Source organism: Callorhinus ursinus, unplaced genomic scaffold (genome assembly GCF_003265705.2).
Source record: "Callorhinus ursinus isolate GAN/ISIS: 27379988/994484 unplaced genomic scaffold, GSC_fseal_2.0 scaffold62, whole genome shotgun sequence".
Classification (NCBI taxonomy): Eukaryota; Metazoa; Chordata; class Mammalia; order Carnivora; family Otariidae; genus Callorhinus; species Callorhinus ursinus.
Window position 1 is genome coordinate 4,455,132 of NW_027397124.1, and position 19,393 is coordinate 4,474,524.

At 34.9% G+C, this 19,393-nt stretch overlaps 1 protein-coding gene across 13 annotated transcripts in view; it reads right to left on the bottom strand.

Annotated features, from left to right (window-relative positions):
- Nucleotides 1-19,393, bottom strand: part of CCDC7 (coiled-coil domain containing 7) — a 337,256-nt gene that overhangs the window by 224,527 nt on the left and 93,336 nt on the right. For 11 of the 13 annotated variants that reach the window (XM_073885467.1, XM_073885463.1, XM_073885464.1 and 8 more), the window contains exons 13-14: nt 7,774-7,859; nt 5,866-5,920 (exon numbers count right to left, since the gene is read on the bottom strand). The exons of 1 other annotated variant lie outside the window; for it this stretch is intronic. In XM_073885467.1, the coding sequence (XP_073741568.1) occupies nt 5,866-5,920; nt 7,774-7,859 (141 nt within the window). The remainder of the gene's footprint in view (nt 1-5,865; nt 5,921-7,773; nt 7,860-19,393) is intronic. One more of the 13 variants, XM_073885468.1, reaches the window with a different exon arrangement.

A 19,393-nucleotide genomic window follows, 5' to 3' on the forward strand; every position in this document is an offset into this window, starting at 1 on the left:
TAACATGTGGCCAGAGGAAAGATTATCACAGACTATTTCCAAAAATGGCCACCTATAATTTGTCCCACTCATACATACATATATATATATATTCTACTTCTCTCATCAAGACTATTTTCCCTCCCTGTGAGTCTGGGCTGGCTCCTAACCAATAAAATGTAATGGAAATTATGTTCTCAGGCTTCTGAGCTCAGATCATAAGAGATCTTGCAGCTTCTACTTTTGACCTATTAGATTCAAGCTGCCATGGAAGGATGCTTGGGCTTGACTATTAAATGATGAGGAATGACATGAGAAAGATTCAGTCCTTAGCCGTTCCACCAACCACCAGACATCTGAGGAATTAAAAATGAAGGAAAAGGGGGAGAAGAAATTAATAAAGATGAAGATTAAAGTAATTAAATAGAAAACAGTAACAGCAACAAGAAATAAAATGGAACAATTAAATGAAATCTAAAATCAGTTAGTTGAAAGCACCAAGTAATACACAATCCCCTGACAAACCTGATTGAGAGGAAAACAAACAAAAAACAAATACTTCTATAAATGAAAAATAAATGGAAAAAGAGATACAGAAAAAAGAAAACAAAATAAATTCTAAAATAGCATAATGTAAACTTCTAACCAATGACTTTGAAAAAACCATTAAAAATGGACGAATCTATATTAAAATAGATGCACCAATAATTTCAAAAGGAATTGGATAAGTGATTAAAGAGCTATTATTTCTTTTAAAAAAGGCTCCTAAATGATTTCTATATAATCTTCAAATTATGTCTCCCTTATTTAAAAAAAAGTCTTTTTAAATTCTGACTAAATGTATTACATTTGTTATATTAATTTGAAAAGATCAGTATTTTTATAAAATTAAATCTTCCCATTTGGCAACACTAAAATTTAGATTACAAGAAGTACTACTTACAATTCCATCTTAATAAGTTCATATAACTTATAATTAACTACTTTATCACTGAGTTAAATTATTCCAAAAACCCTCTAATTGTTCTTCCTGACTGCAAAATCCAATCTGTACCCCAAAATTCATCTTTCATAAAGCTGGCACAGAAATCTTAACAAAAAATACCAAATGGATCATTCTTAATATTCTTCAATAAATCCCCATTTCTTACTCAAAATACAAACTATTAATGCCATCCATACTTGGCCTCTCTTAGGATTCCTACTACTCTTCTCCTTAATCCAAAAATCCTATCATACTCAAGCACTTGAATTTCTCTGAATAGCCTCTGTTCCCTCGGGTCTTTGTCTTTATACATATTATTTCTAAATAGAAATCCTTCCTGTTTTCTAACACCATATTCTCAATTACTATGTCATAATTCCCCTTTTATATTGCATTTATTATGTTGAATTAGTTAGGGATATTATGTATCAACTATGTGCTAACATATTTCAGCTTTGAAATTAATATAATGTAAATTATATCTCAATTTTTTTAATAAACAAATTCTTTAGAAACCTTAGATTAAAAAATACAGTATTTTTATCAAGTCTGCACCTTCTATATTACATTATATTATGATATATGCAACAAATTTATTCAATTTATTCAAGTACATATAGAATGCAATTATAGTTACTGTTTATATATTTAATATCCTTAATACTTAAAGAGTGAGTACTTTTAACAGAAAGAGTTCTTGGCACTATGCATAGAAAAGACTAAGTGAAGTTTCTATAAACTTTAAAAATTGATGATCCTTGGGGCGCCTGGGTGGCTCAGTCGTTAAGCGTCTGTCTTTGGCTCAGGTCATGATCCCAGGGTCCTGGAATCGAGTCCCGCATCGGGCTCCCTGCTCAGCGGGAAGCCTGCTTCTCCCTCTCCCACTCCCCCTGCTTGGGTTCCCTCTCTCGCTGTGTCTCTCTCTGTTCAAATAAATAAATAAAATCTTTTAAAAAAACTGATGATCCTTGAAAAGAAACAATAAATGGGGAGATCACATTTGCAAGTACGCTTTTAGTCATTTTAGCCCCACCAAAAAATAGAAAGGATCCTGGGCTATCTAGTCCAACCAGGGTACATCTTATAACTCTTCAAATCTGGTCAAGTTATTTAATATCTCTGAGTTTCCTCTTCTAAAAATGGAATACAGTAGTCTCCCCTTATGCATGGTTTTGCTTTCTGCAGTTTCAATTACCTATGCTCAACCACAGTCTGAAAGCAGTTGACTATAGTCAGAGATCAATAGTAGCTTAATGCTATGGCACAATGCCTACGTAATTTCACCTCACTTTATCTCATCATGTAGACATTTTATCATCTCATGTCATCACAAGAAGGAGGAGGAATACTGTACAATGAGATTTTGAGAGAAATCACATTCATATAACTTTTACTGCAGTATATTGTTATTAATTCTATTTTTATTATTGTTAATCTCTTACTGTGTCTAATTAATAAATTAAATTCTAGCATAGGTATGTATGTATCTATGTATGTATAAGAAAAAGCACAGAATATACAGGGTTTGGAATTATCCAGTTTCAGGCATCCCCTGATGGTCTTGGAATGTATCCCTCTGGATAAGGGAGGACTACTACAATAGTAATTACTGCCAAGCCTACTAAAATATGGTATATGTGATTTGACTCAGAAAACAGTCAAATATGTAAAATATTTCTATATTCTAAAATTTTAGTTTACAAAAAAATATGTCCTATATATAATATAATATATAATCCATATGATTAAGCTGCCAATTAACCCACCTAGCAGATAGTTGCCTAAATTAAATACACTCTATTTTTCTAACAAATAATCTGAAAATCAAGTTAATAGAATAACAAAACACTTTATAACATTTTATCTAAGCATGATTTTGTTAAGTACAATTCTGCTAGTCCGTATGATGTCTTTGATGAGAAAAGACCCTTTGTTCAGGCAAATGCAGCCCTATGCCAGGGTACACAGTTGGCAAACCATGGGCTAGATTTCAACATCTGCTTTTCCCTTAACCCACTCCCTACACAACTGTACAAAGTAAGGGCAGCTTTGGGTCCAAATGGATTATTTAATCTACATCCTTGAAAAGAATGTTCAAATAATTACTGGAATAATGATCCTCTAAAAGGTACACAACCAACAGCAACAAAAAACTAGTTCATTTAAAAACTAAAATAAAGCTTTATAGGACTTATTAAAACATTTTAAAAGCATTATAATTACTTGAACAGATAGATAATAATACCAACTGATTCTATTATCCATGCTGCCTGAGGAAGCAAAACCAAATATACTTTCACTAACTGCAAATGCTGAGTAGGGTTCAGAGAACCTTATTTGTAGTTCAGATTTCACTACCAGTTTATTCTCTAACCCCAAGCAAGTCACTTTTTAGCTCCTACTGATCTCTGCAAAATAGCCTAGATCAATGATAGTTCAGAATAGAGTTTGGAAGAGGAAAATAAATTCCTTTAAAATTCTCATTAAATCCATAGAACTTCTCCAGAAAAAAATTATACTTACACAAAAAATTTTGACTTTAAATTCAGACAAAAAAGAAATTTTAAGTGACATTAGCTGGCACAGACTGAATGGCCCCCCTCCCAATATTCATATACTGTAACCTAATCCCCATTTGGAATCACCTTTGGGAGATGATTAGGTCATGAAGGTAGTACACTCATGAATGGTTTAATGCCTTTATAAAAGAGGCTCCAGAGATCTCCCTTGCCCTTTCTGCCATGTGAAAACACAGAAAGAAGATGGCCTTCTATAAACCAGGAATTTGGCTCTCGCCAGACACCAAATCTGCTGGTGCTTTGATCTTAGACTTCCCAGCCTCCAGAACTGTAAGAAATAAATGTTATTTAAGTCACCCATTCTTTATCATAGAATCCTACTGTGGTCTGAATTTTTGTGTCTCTCCTCCCCTCCCCCACAAATTCATATGTTGAAATCCAGTGCCCAGTGTGTTGGTATTAGGATGTGGGGCCTTTGAGAAGTGATTTGGTCATGAGGGCAGAGCCCTTGTGAATGAGATTAATGTCCTTATAAAAGAGGCCTGAGAGAATGCCCTTGACTTTTCTGCCATGTGAGAAAGAAGAAGTCTGCAATCCAGAAGAGGGCCCTCAACCCACCATATTGACACCCCAATCCTGAACTTCCAGACCCCAGAACTGTGAGAAATAAATTTCTGGGGTTTTTAAATTTCATTTTATTTTTTTAAAGATTTTATTTATTAATTTATTTAGAGAGGGAGAGAGAAGGTGTGTGCACACGTGAGAAGGGAGGGGCAGAAGGAGAGAGGGAATTTCAAGTAGACTCCAATGCTGAGCATGGAGCCCCACACAGGGCTCGATCCCACAACCCTGAGATCATGACCTGAGCTGAAATCAAGAGTCAGATGCTCAACGAACCGAGCCACCCAGGCACCGCAAATTTCTGTTGTTTATAAGCTACCCAGTCACTGATATTTTTTTAAAACACTCTGAATGGACTAAAAACACAGTCCAAATGAACTAAAACACTAACTTCTAATATTAATTATATAATGGGATTACAAAAATTTAATATACAAAATACTGTTCTATATAAAATAAAATGGTAAATGTGGTAGGCAGAATTTTAATATGGCCAGCATGATCTCCATCCCTGTGGTTATGCTCTGAATATTCCACTCCCTTTGAGTATGGGTGGGACCTGTGATTTGCTTCTAGCCAATAGAAGATAACAAAGTGATGAGATGCCACTTACTTTATTAGATTGTAGTATATAGCTAAAGTGACAAGATATCATTCTCATGATCATGTTACATTATTTAAGGTTCTGTCTTACCCAAAAGAGAAATCTTGGGCTGGCCTTGAGGAAGAAGCAAGCTGCTGTGACGTAAACTGCCTGTGGAAATGGTCCGGCCAAGTGCCTCAGTCCTAGGAAGGAACTGAAGTTTGACACATCCACTTGAGTTTAGAAGAGTACCCTAACTAATAGAATGGAATAGAGCCTACCTAACACCTTAATTGCCTTTAGTGAGCATAGGACCAAGCTAGGACATAGCTAAGCCTGCTCAGCCTCCTAACCCACTCAAACCATGAGATATATAAGTTGTTTTAATAACTGAAAACTTTATGGTAACTTGTTATGCAGAAATAGAAAATTAAGACCATAAAGCTGAATATTTTATATTCAGTATCTCAAGTGGTACTCTCATTTTCTTCCCAAATTTATGTTACCTGATTCTTAAAGCATTCAGGTGCATGCTTGTGGGACACTTAACTCCAGCCACTCACTGAAATGAGTGGTATGATGCTCTGGCAGTTATTTAAAAAAGTTTAACTTGGACCAAAAAAAAAAAAAAGTATTCCAAAGTCAAGATGAAATAAAAGGTTACTTACCTTTCATTGGATCACATAAAAAAGAGTGGGTTCTATAGTTCACAATTACTGAAGGGCTTTTCTTATTTGATTTTTATAACTCTTATACCACCTTTTTGAGATAGAGAAGATATTGTTTTACCCATTTTACTGACCAAAAATATAAAGCTCAAGTAGGTTAAAGGGTCTTGTCCAGTGTCACAGAACTTAGTAAGACCCTGTTTTAACTCCCAACATGATCTTATTTCCTCCATGATATTACCTGTAGTTGTGTAAACCATGGTAATTTTCATAACCTTGACAATAAACATGGTTGGATTCACCATTTTAATTTCTGAAACTTACTGAGAAAAGTCAACCAACAAGGAAGAAATATCTTAGAAAGAACTTTAATACACACATACAAATACACACACATATACATACACATACATCCCTATGTTCACATGCATACTAATGTTGTCTACACATATAATTATCAGAGAATATACTAATTAAACTTAGATGCATAGGGAGAGTATGTGTTCTTACCTGGACTTGAAGCAAATCTCCTTTTATTTTAAGGTCTTTGACTAGAGACTTCTTCCTGTTATTAAAAAGGTTTTTAAATATATCATGATATTTTAAATTGCATGACTGCTTTCTTGAGTAGTACTTAAACCATTTTTAAATAAAATTTCTCAAAATAAATTCATATTTTTAAGAATTATAATCCATATAAGTGATAAATAATTGAATAATATTTCCCAAGCTAATTTCTCATTGGTATGATTAAAATATGGAAGTGAGATAAGGCAAGGATTTTCAAAGTACATTGATCATTTTTTCCTCTCCGGTTATCTTAAGTTTTCATTTAAATTCCAGTTAGTTAATATACAGTGTAATATTAGTTTCAGGTGTACAATGCAATGATTCAACACTTCATACAACACCCAGTGCTCATCACAGTGTACTCCTTAATCCCCATCACCTATTTAGCCCACCCCCTTACCCACTTCCCCTCTGGTAACCATCAGTTTGTTTTCTATAGTTAAGAGTCTGTTTCTTAGTTTGCCAACAACACAAGAAACAGTAGGTGTTGGCAAGGATATGGAGAAAGGGGAACACTCTTACACTATTGGTGGGAATGCAAACTGGGGCAGCCACTCTGGAAAAAAATATGGAGGTTCCTCAAAAAGTTAAAAATAGAACTATCCTATGATTCAGCAATTGCACTACTAGATATTGACCCAAAGAATACAAAAATACTAGTTCAACAAGATATATGCACCCCGATGTTTATAGCAGCATTATCTACAAAGGCCAAATTATGGAAACAGCCCAAGTGTCCATTGACTGATGAATGGATAAAGAAGATGTGATGTGTGTATATAGATACACAAGAGCACTTGTGATGAGCAGCGGGTGTTGTATGGAAGTGTTTAATCACTGTATTGTACACCTGAAACTAATATTGCACTATATATCAAATAACTGGAATTTAAATAAAAACTTAAGATGACCAGAGAGGAAAAAATGATCAATACTTTGAAAATCCTTGCCTTATCTTACTTCCATATTTTAATCATACCAACGAGAAATCAGCTTGAGAAATGTTATTCCACACACACACACACACACACACACACACACTGGAACACACACTGGAATATTACTCAGACATTAAAAAGAATGAAATCTTGCCATATGCAACGATGTGGATGGAGCTAGAGAATATTATGCTAAGCGAAATAAGTTAGAGAAAGACAAATACCATATGTGGAATTTAAGAAACAAAACAAATAAGCAAAAGAAAAAAGGAAAGAGAGTGGTCATCTTTTCTGAGACAATGGTCAAGGCTGTTTGTCCATCGAATTTCTTTTCAGAATTTGTAAAACTCTATAAAGATTGAATTCAGTTTCTTTTAAAAATCATTTTATATTAGGATTTGACTAAAGCAAATTCAAAATGCAAAGAAATAGTTCATATTACTAAAGAAAATATTCACTTAATAAAGCCACTTTACAATAATCCACATACATAAAAAACAGATAATTGATTTTATAAAATAAGTATAATCAAGAAGTAAAGGAAAAAAAGAAAATAAAAGAACAGCCCAGACTAAAGAGTTAATGTGTGCAAACCACAAATCATTAGCCAAACCATTAAGGAAACAATGTCAATTCTTTTGTTCCTAAAATGATTTTCAGATTTAATTCTGTTTACTTAGTCCTTAATATCTTGTGTTTCATTCTCCTCTAACCCCCCTTTAGCTCTTTCTTCTTCCCTTCTCAGTCCTCTCCCACCAACATATCCTGGTCTGCTTATAAAACTATGTATTACATAGTGTTATATTTTTTAGAAACTGTTAATAAGTTATGCTTATATGACCTCAAATTGTATAAAATGAAAATATAAATTAACAAGGAAAAAATATTAACATGTAGCTTTATGTCTTACTCTTCTGAATCCTCAGGTTTTCCTTTGTCTTTTTTCTTCTCAGTTTTTATAGTTTTCTTTGTCCTATCATACATTGACTTTGTTTTCTGTGTAATTTTATATAAGCCAGAAATAGTTAATGAGGTAATAAATTAGAAGGAAATAAAAGATAATAAACATTACTAAGATTTCAATTTTACTTTGAGAATCACTATGCTATGTTTTAAGGAAAATTATCTAAACAGAAGCAAAACAAAATTAAGGATACAGTCAGAATGTTTCTTATGGCAATTTACTGTATATATAAAAAAATTAAGTTCCCCTGGCAAATTACAATCAATTCTTCTATAATATAACATATGCCTTCCTGAAAATCATCTCACTATGAAAAATCATGCACTAAAACCTTCAGGATATATGAGAGAAATGAGGTAAGATGCCCAGCATGCAAAAAACACTGTCAATGATACATTTTTTAAAAACTAGAAACCTAATAAAAACAGTTCTGTTTTACACAGTTAAATGATTTAAGAAATACATAGTATGAGAAATATAGCTAGCTCTTTATCTTGAGGAAGACTTGAAACTTGTTTGTGGAAATGAGCACTGAATAGTTGCAACTTGTTATTGTGGTTTTGGAAGAAGGGTTATCTAAAATTGGATGAAAAGTTGTAACAGATGTGGACTCGTGTGGTATACTAAAAACATGGTGAACAGAGATACTGTATAGAGTAAATTTTCTGCTTTCACCTCGTACTTTTTGCAGATGAAATTGTACATAAACATGTAAAATTCATATTTGGTTTAAATTGTGTTCAAACAAATTTGCATTTCAAAGCAAATACAGGAGAACTAACCACATACTTTAAAGTATTCTTGAACTACTGTGTAGTACCAGATTATTTTATATAAGAAATTGAGAAAAAATTAACAATTAGATTATTGAAATTTTTAGATGGCCTTAATAATAGAGACATATTAAGGCACACATTAGGTGTTTATTCCCTGATTTATACCAAAACTCCCAATAGACACAAATTCACTAGTGGCAAAGTTCTCACAAGTTAAACAAAAAGTGTAATAATACCTCATAAAATACGAAAAATAAGTATAATTTTTAATGAGAATTGTTAAGTACCCAAATAACTTTCTAGTTTAAATATGAGTTTTGGGAAATATTCCCTATATGGAAAAATCTAATATACATTGACAATCAAAAAATACTTTAAAAATGAAAAGGAAAAAGACTAAAAAATAGTGCTCAAAAAAAATGATCAAAAGATTATCTGTGCATTTTGAGAGAACTTCAAGTGACTAATATGCTTATAAATGCAGTACATGATGGAGAGAAGAGGTACGGAAAGAAAATATATGTTTGAAGAAACAATGGCCAAATTTTTTTTTTGGAGTAACTTTTAAAAATTTTTTATTGTTATGTTAATCATCATACATTACATCATTAGTTTTTGATGTAGTGTTCCATGATTCATTATGCGTATAACACCCAGTGCTCCGTGCAGAACGTGCCCTCTTTAATACCCATCACCAGGCTAACCCATCCCTCCACCTCCCCCTTCTAGAACCCTCAATTTGTTTTTCAGAGTCCATCATCTCTCATGGTTCATCTACCCCTCCAATTTCCCCCCCCTTCCTCCTTCCCCTCCTGCTATCTTCTTCTTCTTTTTCTTTTTTTTTTTTTAACATATATTGCATTATTTGTTTCAGAGGTACAGGTCTGTGATTCATCAGTTTTACACAATTCACAGTGCTCACCATAGCACACACCCTCACACACATAGCTCCCCAATGTCCATCACCCAGCCACCCCATCCCTCCCACCCACCCCCATGCCAGCAAACTCTAGTTTGTTTCCTGAGATTAAGAATTCCTCATATCAATGAGGTCATATGATAAATGTCTTTCTCTGATTGACTTATTTTGCTCAGCATAACACTCTCCAGTTCCATCCACATCGTTGAAAATGGCAAGATCTCATTCCTTTTGATGGCTGCACAATATTCCATTGTGTGTATATATACACACGACATCTTCTTTATCTGATGATTCATCTGTCGATGGACATCTTGGCTCTTTCCACAGTTTGGCTATTGTGGACATTGCTGCTATAAACATTGGGGTGCACGTACCCCTTTGGATCCCTACATTTGTATCTTTGGGGTAAATATCCAGTAGTGCAATTGCTGGATCATATGGTAACTCTATTTTCAACTTTTTGAGGAAACTCCATACTGTTTTCCAGAGTGATTGCACCAGCTTGCATTCCCACCAACAGTGTAGGAGGGTTCCCTTTCTCCACATCCCCACCAACATCTGTCATTTCCTGACTTAATTTTAGCCATTCTGACTGGTGTGAGGTGGTATCTCATTGAGGTTTTGATTTGGATTTCCCTGATGCCGAGCGATGTTGAGCACTTTTTCATGTGTCTGTTGGCCATTTGGATGTCTTCTTTGGAAAAATGTCTGTTCATGTCTTCTGAACAATGGCCAAATTTTATTTTCAAATTTGACAAGAACTTCATAGCCACAAACCCACAATAACATAAGGAAAACTACCTCCAAGACATATCATAACAAAATTATTAAAAGCAGTGACAAAAATCTTAAAAGCAGACAGAGGAGGAAAGTAGATTATATACAAGGATAAAATGGACAGCAGACTTCTTTTCAGAGACAAAGGAAAAATACCTTTAAATACTAGAAGAAAAGAAACAAACCTAGAATTCTTTATTCAGAGAAAATATCTTTCCAAACTGAAGGCAAAAGAAAAAATTTTTTGTCAGAAATCAAAGAGCTGAAAAATACATCAGCTGCTGACCTGAACAAAAAAAATTATGAAGAATCCTTCAAGCATAAGAAAAATGATACTAGACAGAAAAAAGAAAATATACCAATTAAAGACCAACAGAAATAATAATTAAATGAGTAAATAAATATAAAATATGACTACTTTTCTTATTATTTAAATCTCTTTAAAAGGTAATAGTTTACAGCTAAATAGCAATGTGTTGTGCAGTTTATATTATAGGTTGTAAAATGTTTGAAAATAATAGCACAAAGGCTGGAAAAGGACAAATAAAAGTATATTATCTAAAGGTTCTTAAGTGATTTCATTTTTTTAGGTTTTATTTATTTATTTTAGACAGAGATAGAGAGCATGAGTAGGGGCAGAGGGAGAGGGGGAAAGAGAGAGAGATCTCAAGCAGACTCTATGCTGAGAACAGAGTCCAAGGAGGAGCTGGATTTCACAACCCTGAGATCATGATGGAAGCCAAAATCAAGAGTCAGACACTTAACTGACTGAGCCACTCAGGTGCCCCGGTTCTTAAGTGATTTCATATTACTTGAATATAGACTGCAATAACTTAAAACAAGACTGTAAGCACTTTACTGTAAAGCAACAAATAAAGTGATCAATTGAGCAGCAAATACAAAAGTAACAAAGATTTTGTTACCTGGAAGTGGGATGCTATTGTAACATATAACTAAAAATGTGGAAGTGGCTTCAAGAATTGGGCAGTAGGCAGAAACTGAAAGAATTCTATGGAGCATGAAAAAAATATTTAGCAAATTATGAAAAGAAGAAAAATACTTTAACCTAATAAATGATATTGAGAGAGAGAAAAAGAGGCAGGCACAGGCATGCTGATTGACCACAGAAACAAGTAGACATTCCCTTTAAAATCAGGAACAAATGAAAAATACCCACTCTCATCATGTTTATTCAGTATCATTCTAGAGGTCAGTATCATTCCAGTGCAGCAAGACAAAAAAGAAAAATAGCATTACAAATTGGAAAGCAAGAAAATTTAGGCTATTATTATTCACACATACTTTGACTTTGCAAGTAGGAAATAAAAAGCTAATCATTATGACAATGTAGGTAGGTTTCCGGATGCAAAATTCAATACACAAAAATTTATTACACTTCTCTAACAATAGTTTAAAAATATCTTTAAAAAGACAGCAATTAAAATAACATAAAAATATGAAACATCTAAGATTAACAAAATGAATGAGCTTTATGAAGAAAATCACAACATTGTAAGCATTAAAAAACCCTTCAAAATGGAGACATTTTATATTTATAAAAAAATAGATATATCTTGATAGCCTAGATGTAAATCTCTACAACTTGATGTACAGATTCAGTGCAATTGTAGAATTTGACACATTAACTCTAAAATTTATACGGAAGTGCAAAGACCAAAAAATAAATAAATTCTTATAAATAACAAGGTGGGTTGACTTGTCCTACAAAATATCAGGACCTGTTCTAAATCTCTAGTCATTAAGGATCCCAAGCATTAGCATAGAACTAGACAAGACCAATGGAATGGAATAGAAAGCAGAAACAAGTCTTCTTTAAGCAGTGACATTTTCCAGAAACAGCATACCAAAACATACACACCTAGTAGATCCCATTTAGGAAGCTATAATAGAAAGCCAGGTGTTAGCAGAAATGAAATAAATAAGGAGACAGCAAACTGTAGGTCAAATGTGCCTTGTGGCCTTTTTTGTAAATAATTAAGTTTTATTGCAACATAGCCATGCTCATTCATTTATAACTATTTTCATACTATAGAAGCAGACTTAAGTTGCAACATAGGCTGTATGGCCTATAAAACCTAAAATACTTATCTAGCCCATTACAGTAAATGTTTGCTGATATCTGGAATAACAAAATGGTTAATTTAGTAATTAGGGAAACACTACCAAGTTATAGTAGACACAGGATATTTGTGCCCAGTATCCTTTTTACCTTTTGTTAAGAAAGAGCACCACATTTTAAGGTGGGTTCTGCACCTCCCCCATCTCAAACTGTCCTGGTGACATTTGACCTAAGCAAAGTCAATCAGATCCAATCACCTAAAATACGACTATTATGGAAGGGAAGCAGTTGGAGCTGAGTAATTCCAGAGTCAGTATCCAAAGAGATGGGGGGTAGGGGAATAGCCATAAGCTCCCTCTCTAAAAATTCTCTGAAAGGACAGAAGTAGTGGCTGTCCATGAACTATTATTTTGACTCCAAGAGTTGTCCTGGTTCTATCCCTCACCAAATATATTGTTCAGTTTTCCTTCAATTTTTTGAATTACCCTAATATCCATCCAATAAGTCTCTTGCTTTATGTGGGTTCAGTTTCTCCCGCTTGCAAAAAAAAGTAAATAAAACCTTTAAGTGACATCTGGGAAACTACTGATTAAGATTTGGCACACAGGATAGGAATCAAATGTAGCTTTTATTAAAATTTGTTGAATACACATAAATAGACAATTTTCCAAAGAAGACACACAAATGGCCAATAGACACATGAAAAGATAATTATATTCACTCATCATCAGGAAAATGCAAATCAAAACCACAATGAGATATCACCTCACACATGTAAGAATGGCTAAAATAAAAAACACAATAACAAGTGTTGGTGAGGATGTAGAGAAAAATGTATCCTTGTGCAAACTGGTGCAGCCACTGTGGAAAACAGTATGGAGGTTCCTTAAAAAATTAAAAATAGAACTACCTTATAATCCAGTAATTACACTACTGAGTATTTAACCAAAGACTATAAAAACACTAATTCGAAAGATTGGATGTACCCCTATGTTTATTGCAGCATTATTTACAACAGCCAAACTATGGAAGCAGCCCAAGTGTCCATCAGGAGATGAAAGGATAAGGAAGATACAGTATACATATACAATGGAATATTACTCAGCCATAAAAAAGAATGAAGTCTTGCCATTTACAACAACATGGATGGATCTAGAGTGTATTATGTTAAGTGAAATAAGTCAAAGGCAAATACCAAATGTTTTCACTTATCTGTAGAATCTAAAGAACAAAACAAACAAGAAAAACTGAAACAAACCCATTAATACAGAGAACAAACTGGTGGTTGCCAGATGGGAGAGAGGTAGGAGGATGGGCAAAATGGGTAAAGGTGAATGGGAGGTACAGGTTTCCAGTTAAGGAATGAACAAGTCACAGGAATAAAAGGTACAACCTAGGGAATATAGTCAATAGTATTATGCTGTGTTGTATGGTGACAGATGGTAACTACACTTGTGAGCATAGTATAACATATAAAGTTATTGAATCATTATGTTGTGCAACTGAAACTAATGAAACATTGTGTGTCAACTATACTTCAATTTAAAAAGTTGGTTGTCTACAAAAATTAAATTATTAAGAGAGATAATTAAGTTAGGAAAGTAAGCCTCCTTTGGAAGAAAACTGATATATTTGTTATTCAAAATCTTGAACTTGACATAATTCTATAGCCATTATTCTCTTCCTACCATCCTATCACACCAATACTCTTCTCTGAAGAAATACTATCTCTGAAGATCTCTTCATCACTACTTTGTGTGGATATATTACTACTATACATGGAGTAATGCTCCTTCCACATTTCTCCTTCACATTTCCACACAATGATCAGAAATGCTACAAGTAATTTCCAATGAAAGAAGTTAAGAGCAGTCATTCACTGATTACAACTCACATAGTAAAGTATTAGAAATGTAACCACTGAACTTTAATATATTTTATTTTCAAGTTTTCATTTACATTTCAGTTAGTTAACATATAATGTAATATTAGTTCCAGGTGTAGAATTTAGTGATCCATCACTTACATACAATACCTGAGTGTTCATCATGACAAGTGCCCTACTTAACACCCATCACCCATTAACCCAGTTGAAGAGTGAAGCAGTAATGATGTGCAGGAATGGAGACAAAAATGAATAAGAGGTATAATCTATCAACAAGCACCAAAGTTTCTATAAATCAAACAAGAAAACCATGTTGTATCACAGACGATATATAAAAGAGGCCCATACAAAAATCATTGCTCTACAGACAGAATAATTGTGGTTTAGAGACATAAAACCTATAGAACAAAAGAAAGCAAAATCAGAAACTGTGGCAACATCCCCAAGTCATCTAAAAAACTCCCAAGTTTTTTGAATGTGGATCTAACGCACAACTAAAGTGTTGCAAAATTCCTACACTTGGCCAGACTATTCAATTATTTAATATGATAATTTACTACTTTATAACTATTTATTTACTTATTTTTTTAATTTTCTATTCCTACTTGGAACTATACCTAAATGAAATTATTCCTAACTGAACATATGTGACAGCCTTGATCTTATATTGAACACTTGTGTAGGATCACTGCTTCTCTAACTGACTAAGTAGCAAATTTACTGGGCCTCCTTCTGCTTCTTCCTCTACTGAGGAAGAAATATCAAGAAATCAACATTAATTAATTCAAGAGTACTTTATTTTATGTTGACCTTACATTGAAACACAGTTTATAAATTTAAAAGGTTAATAAAAATTTGTTTCTAAACCATTTGATGTTGTCTATACTTTGACTTTTGTAAGCCATTTAAAAATAGCAAAGGAGAAAAAAAGCAGACAAATTTTATCCTTAGTATTTCTATTCACTCTGCTTGGTATAGTGAATCTGTACACATACATTACATAACTGCAAATACAATAAAATGTTTTTAAGATATATTTGAGGAGGTGGGAGAGAAGATGACAGAAGAGTAGGAGGACCCCAGACTTGTCTCATCCCACAAACACTACCAGATAACTATCAAATCATTCTAAATACCACAGAAATTATCCTGAAGACTAACAGAACAAACTCCACAATAGGAGAAAGAAGCCACATCAAAGAAGTTATGAAGTAGGGAGACATGGTTTGGGGGAGAAACATGATGAGGGAGCAGAAGGCTAGCTGAGGACAAAGCAGAAGCAGGCACCCTACACGGCAGCCCCCCCATGTGATATGTGTGACATTCCTCAGGCACTCCTGGTTGCCCTAAAGCTAAGGAAAGGAAAAACAAATAGTTAAATAATAGAGATCACAGTCCTGTAGGACAGGAGTCTCCCTCAGTTTACAAATGTCCTAGTGATTTACAAGGAAGAAGCCTTCTTATCAATAGCCTAACTTCCAGAGACCCATAACTCAGTTTCCTGAAGCCCCAACATCACCCTCCCTTCCATAAAATTGAGGGAGGCTGAAGCAGAAGGAAATGTAAATAAAATTCAATTTCTTTTAAACCTACAGCCCATTGATAAGGATGTGTGATAGGAGGAATATAACATTCCTCCAGGAAGCTCCCAACTATCGTACTGGAAGGAAAAACAACCTTAACTTGACAAATAGCAAACCTCCAGTATCCTGTGTGTCTTCTTTAATACATGAAAGTTCTTTCAAAACCTCCCTTTTCCTTACTTTCCCCCACCCCATAGTATATAATCACCACCCCTCACAACCCCACTGCAGCTCTTTCTGTCCATGGGTCCTGTTCCCATGCTTTAATGAAATCACCTTTTTTGCACCAAAGACATCTCAAGAATTCTTTCTTGACCAGCCTCAAACCCTAAAGTCTTTCCTACATCAAAACAGACTTTTGGTGCTGTGGAGGAAAGGGAGCTGTGGTCATAGAGAAAGGCAAATGAGAGAGAAGCACACAGGGTAATGCACAAGGAAAACATTTCCCCAAAGCCATTGGCTGGGAAAACAAGAGGGGTGGATTTTCATGAGCTCATGCAACAGATAGGGCTTAAAGACTGGAGTTTGAAAAGTCATCAGGAATGGCTGGTATACACCCCAGAGGGCACTGCCCTACTCCTGGAGAAAAGGCAGGTAAATGACCCAGGGACAGATGGTGTGGAAACAGCAATCTGAAGAATGCCTGGGGGCAGCATTTACAGTGATGCCTCTCTGGGAACAAAGGAGTTGGTTGGTATCATTTCTCTCCCCCACCCTCAGCATAAACATAGAGTCACCTGAGGTAAGCAGCACAGCACCAACACTAGCTGCCTAACCTGCTTACACCAAGTACTATACCCCTGCACTCTGGCAGTACTGCCCTTTTCCATCAAGCCTGCCTCACTCCCAGCAGAGCAGGCCACTCCCCCAGAAGACCAGCAGAAACCCCTGCCCACAGCACATCTCCCAGCAAGAGAGTTTGGCAGGGTTTCAGTTCTAGTGGTAGTATCAAGTGTCATTTAACAAACAGACCAGAGCAAGCCTTGGTAAAATTCACCACATTTTGGCCAAGGACAAAACACTGCCAACTGCAGGTGAGGACAGCCTCTTCAGATGACTGGCCTGTAGGATAGAGCAGCCGAAATACAGCAGCAAAGCGCAAGCAGCACACACCAGAGACCTCCCTGGAAGTGCCAGGCCCTGGGCACTATAAGATCTTTTCTTCATGAAAGCCATTATCTCTCAGGAGCAGGAAACGTAACTGGCTTTTCTAACACAGAGAAGGCAGAGACTTAAACAAAATACCAAGACAGAGGAATTCATCCCAATGAAAGAACACGATAAGGTCATGGCCAGAGATCTAAGTGAAACAGATATATGTAATATGCCTGATGGAGAATTTAAAACAACAGTCAAGGATACTCACTGGGCTTGAGATAAGAATGGAAGAATTCAGGGAGGCCCTTAACCCAGAGATAAGAGTTAAAAATAAATCATTCAGAAATGAAAAATGCAATAACCAAGATTAGAAACAGACTGGATGTAATGAATACAAGGCTCAAAGAAGCAGAACAAATAAGTGATACAGAAGATAAAATAATGGAAAATAATGAAGCTGACAAAAGAGAGAAAGAAGAATTATGGAACATGAGAACAGACTTAGGGAACTCAGTGACTCCACCAAACATAATAACATTCATATTATGGGAGTCCCAGAAGAAGAAGAGAGAGAAAAGAAGGCAGAAAATATATTTGAGGAAATAATAGCTGAAAACATCCCTAATCTGGGGAAGGAAACACAAATCCAGATCCATGAGGCACAGAGAACTCCCATCAAAATCAACAAAAGTAGGCCAACAACACCAAGACATATTGTAATTAAATTTGCAACATATAGTGATAAAGAAAAACAACCTTAAAAAAGCAGCAAGACAGGGATGCCTGGGTGGCTCAGTCATTAGGCGTCTGCCTTTGGCTTGGGTCGTGATCCCAGGGTCCTGGGATCAAAGCCCGCATCAGGCTCTCTGCTCAGTGGGAAGCCTGCTTCTCCCTCTCCCACTTCCTCTGCTTGTGTTCCTTCTCTCGCTGTCTCTCTCTCTCTCTCTCTCTGTCAAATAAATAAATAAATAAATCTTAAAAAAAAAAAAAGGCAGAAAGACAAAAGTCCCTAACTTACAAGGGAAGACCCATAGAGCAAGCAGGATATTTTTCAAAAGAAACTTGGCAAGCCAGAAGAGAGTGGCATGATATACTCTAAGTACTGAATGGGAAAAATCTGCAGCCAGAATATTCTATCCAGCAAGGTTATCATTCAAAATGGAAGGAGAGATAAAGAGTTTCCCAGAGAAACAAAAACCAAAGGAGCTCATAACCACTAAACCAGCCCTTCAAGAAATATTAAAGGGGACTCTTTGAGTGGAAAAATCTCCAGAAACACCGACTTTACAGATAATACAATAACACTAAATTCATATCAACAATTACTCTGAATAGACATAGACTAAACACTCCAATCAAAAGACAAAGGGTGTCAGAATGGATATAAAAACAAGACTCATCTATATGCTGCCTACAAGAGACTCATTTTAGAACTAAAGACACCTGCAGATTGAAAGTGAGGGGATGGAGAAATACTTACCATGCAAATGGAGGTCGAAAGAAAGCTAGAGTAGCAATATTTATGAGACAAATTAGATTTTAAACCAAAGACTGTAACAAGAGATGAAGAAGGAAATAATAAAGGAGACTATCCAACAAGAAGATCTAACAATTGTAAATATTTATGCCCCGAAGATGCGAGCACCCAAATATATAAAATAATTAATATCAAACATAAAGGAACTAATTGATAATAATACAATAATAATAGGGAACTTTAACACCCCATTTACATCAATGGACAGATCATCTAAGCAGAAAATCAACAAGGAAACAATGGCTTTGAATGACATACTAGACCAGAAGGACTTAAGTTATATTCAGAACATTCCATCCCAAAGCAGTAAAGTACACATTCTTTTTGAGTGTACATGGGACAGTCTCCAGAATAGATCACATACTAGGTCACAAATCAGGCCTCAACAAGACAAAAAGATTGAGATCATACCATGCATATCTTCTAACTACAATGCTATAAAACTTGAAGGCAATGACAAGAAAAAATTTGGAAAGACCACAAATACATGGAGGTTAAACAATATGCTCCTAAACAATGAATGGGTCAACCAGGAAATCAAGAAGACATAAAAAAAAATTGTGGAAACAAATGAAAATGAAAACACAATGGTCCAAAACATTTGGGATGCAGCCAAAGGGGTCCTAAGAGAGAAGTATATAATAATACAGGCCTACTTCAAGAAGCAAGAAAAATCTCAAATAAAAAAAACTAACCTTACACCTAAACAAGCTAGAAAAAGAACAACAAATGAAGCCTAAAGCCAGCAGAAGGAGGGAAATAATAAAGATTAGAGCAGAAACAAATGCTATAGAAACTAAAAAAAACAACAGAACAGATCATTGAAACCAGGAGCTGGTTCTTTGAAAAATTTAATAAAATTGATAAACCCCTAGCCAAACTTATGAAAAAGAAAAGAGAAAGGACCC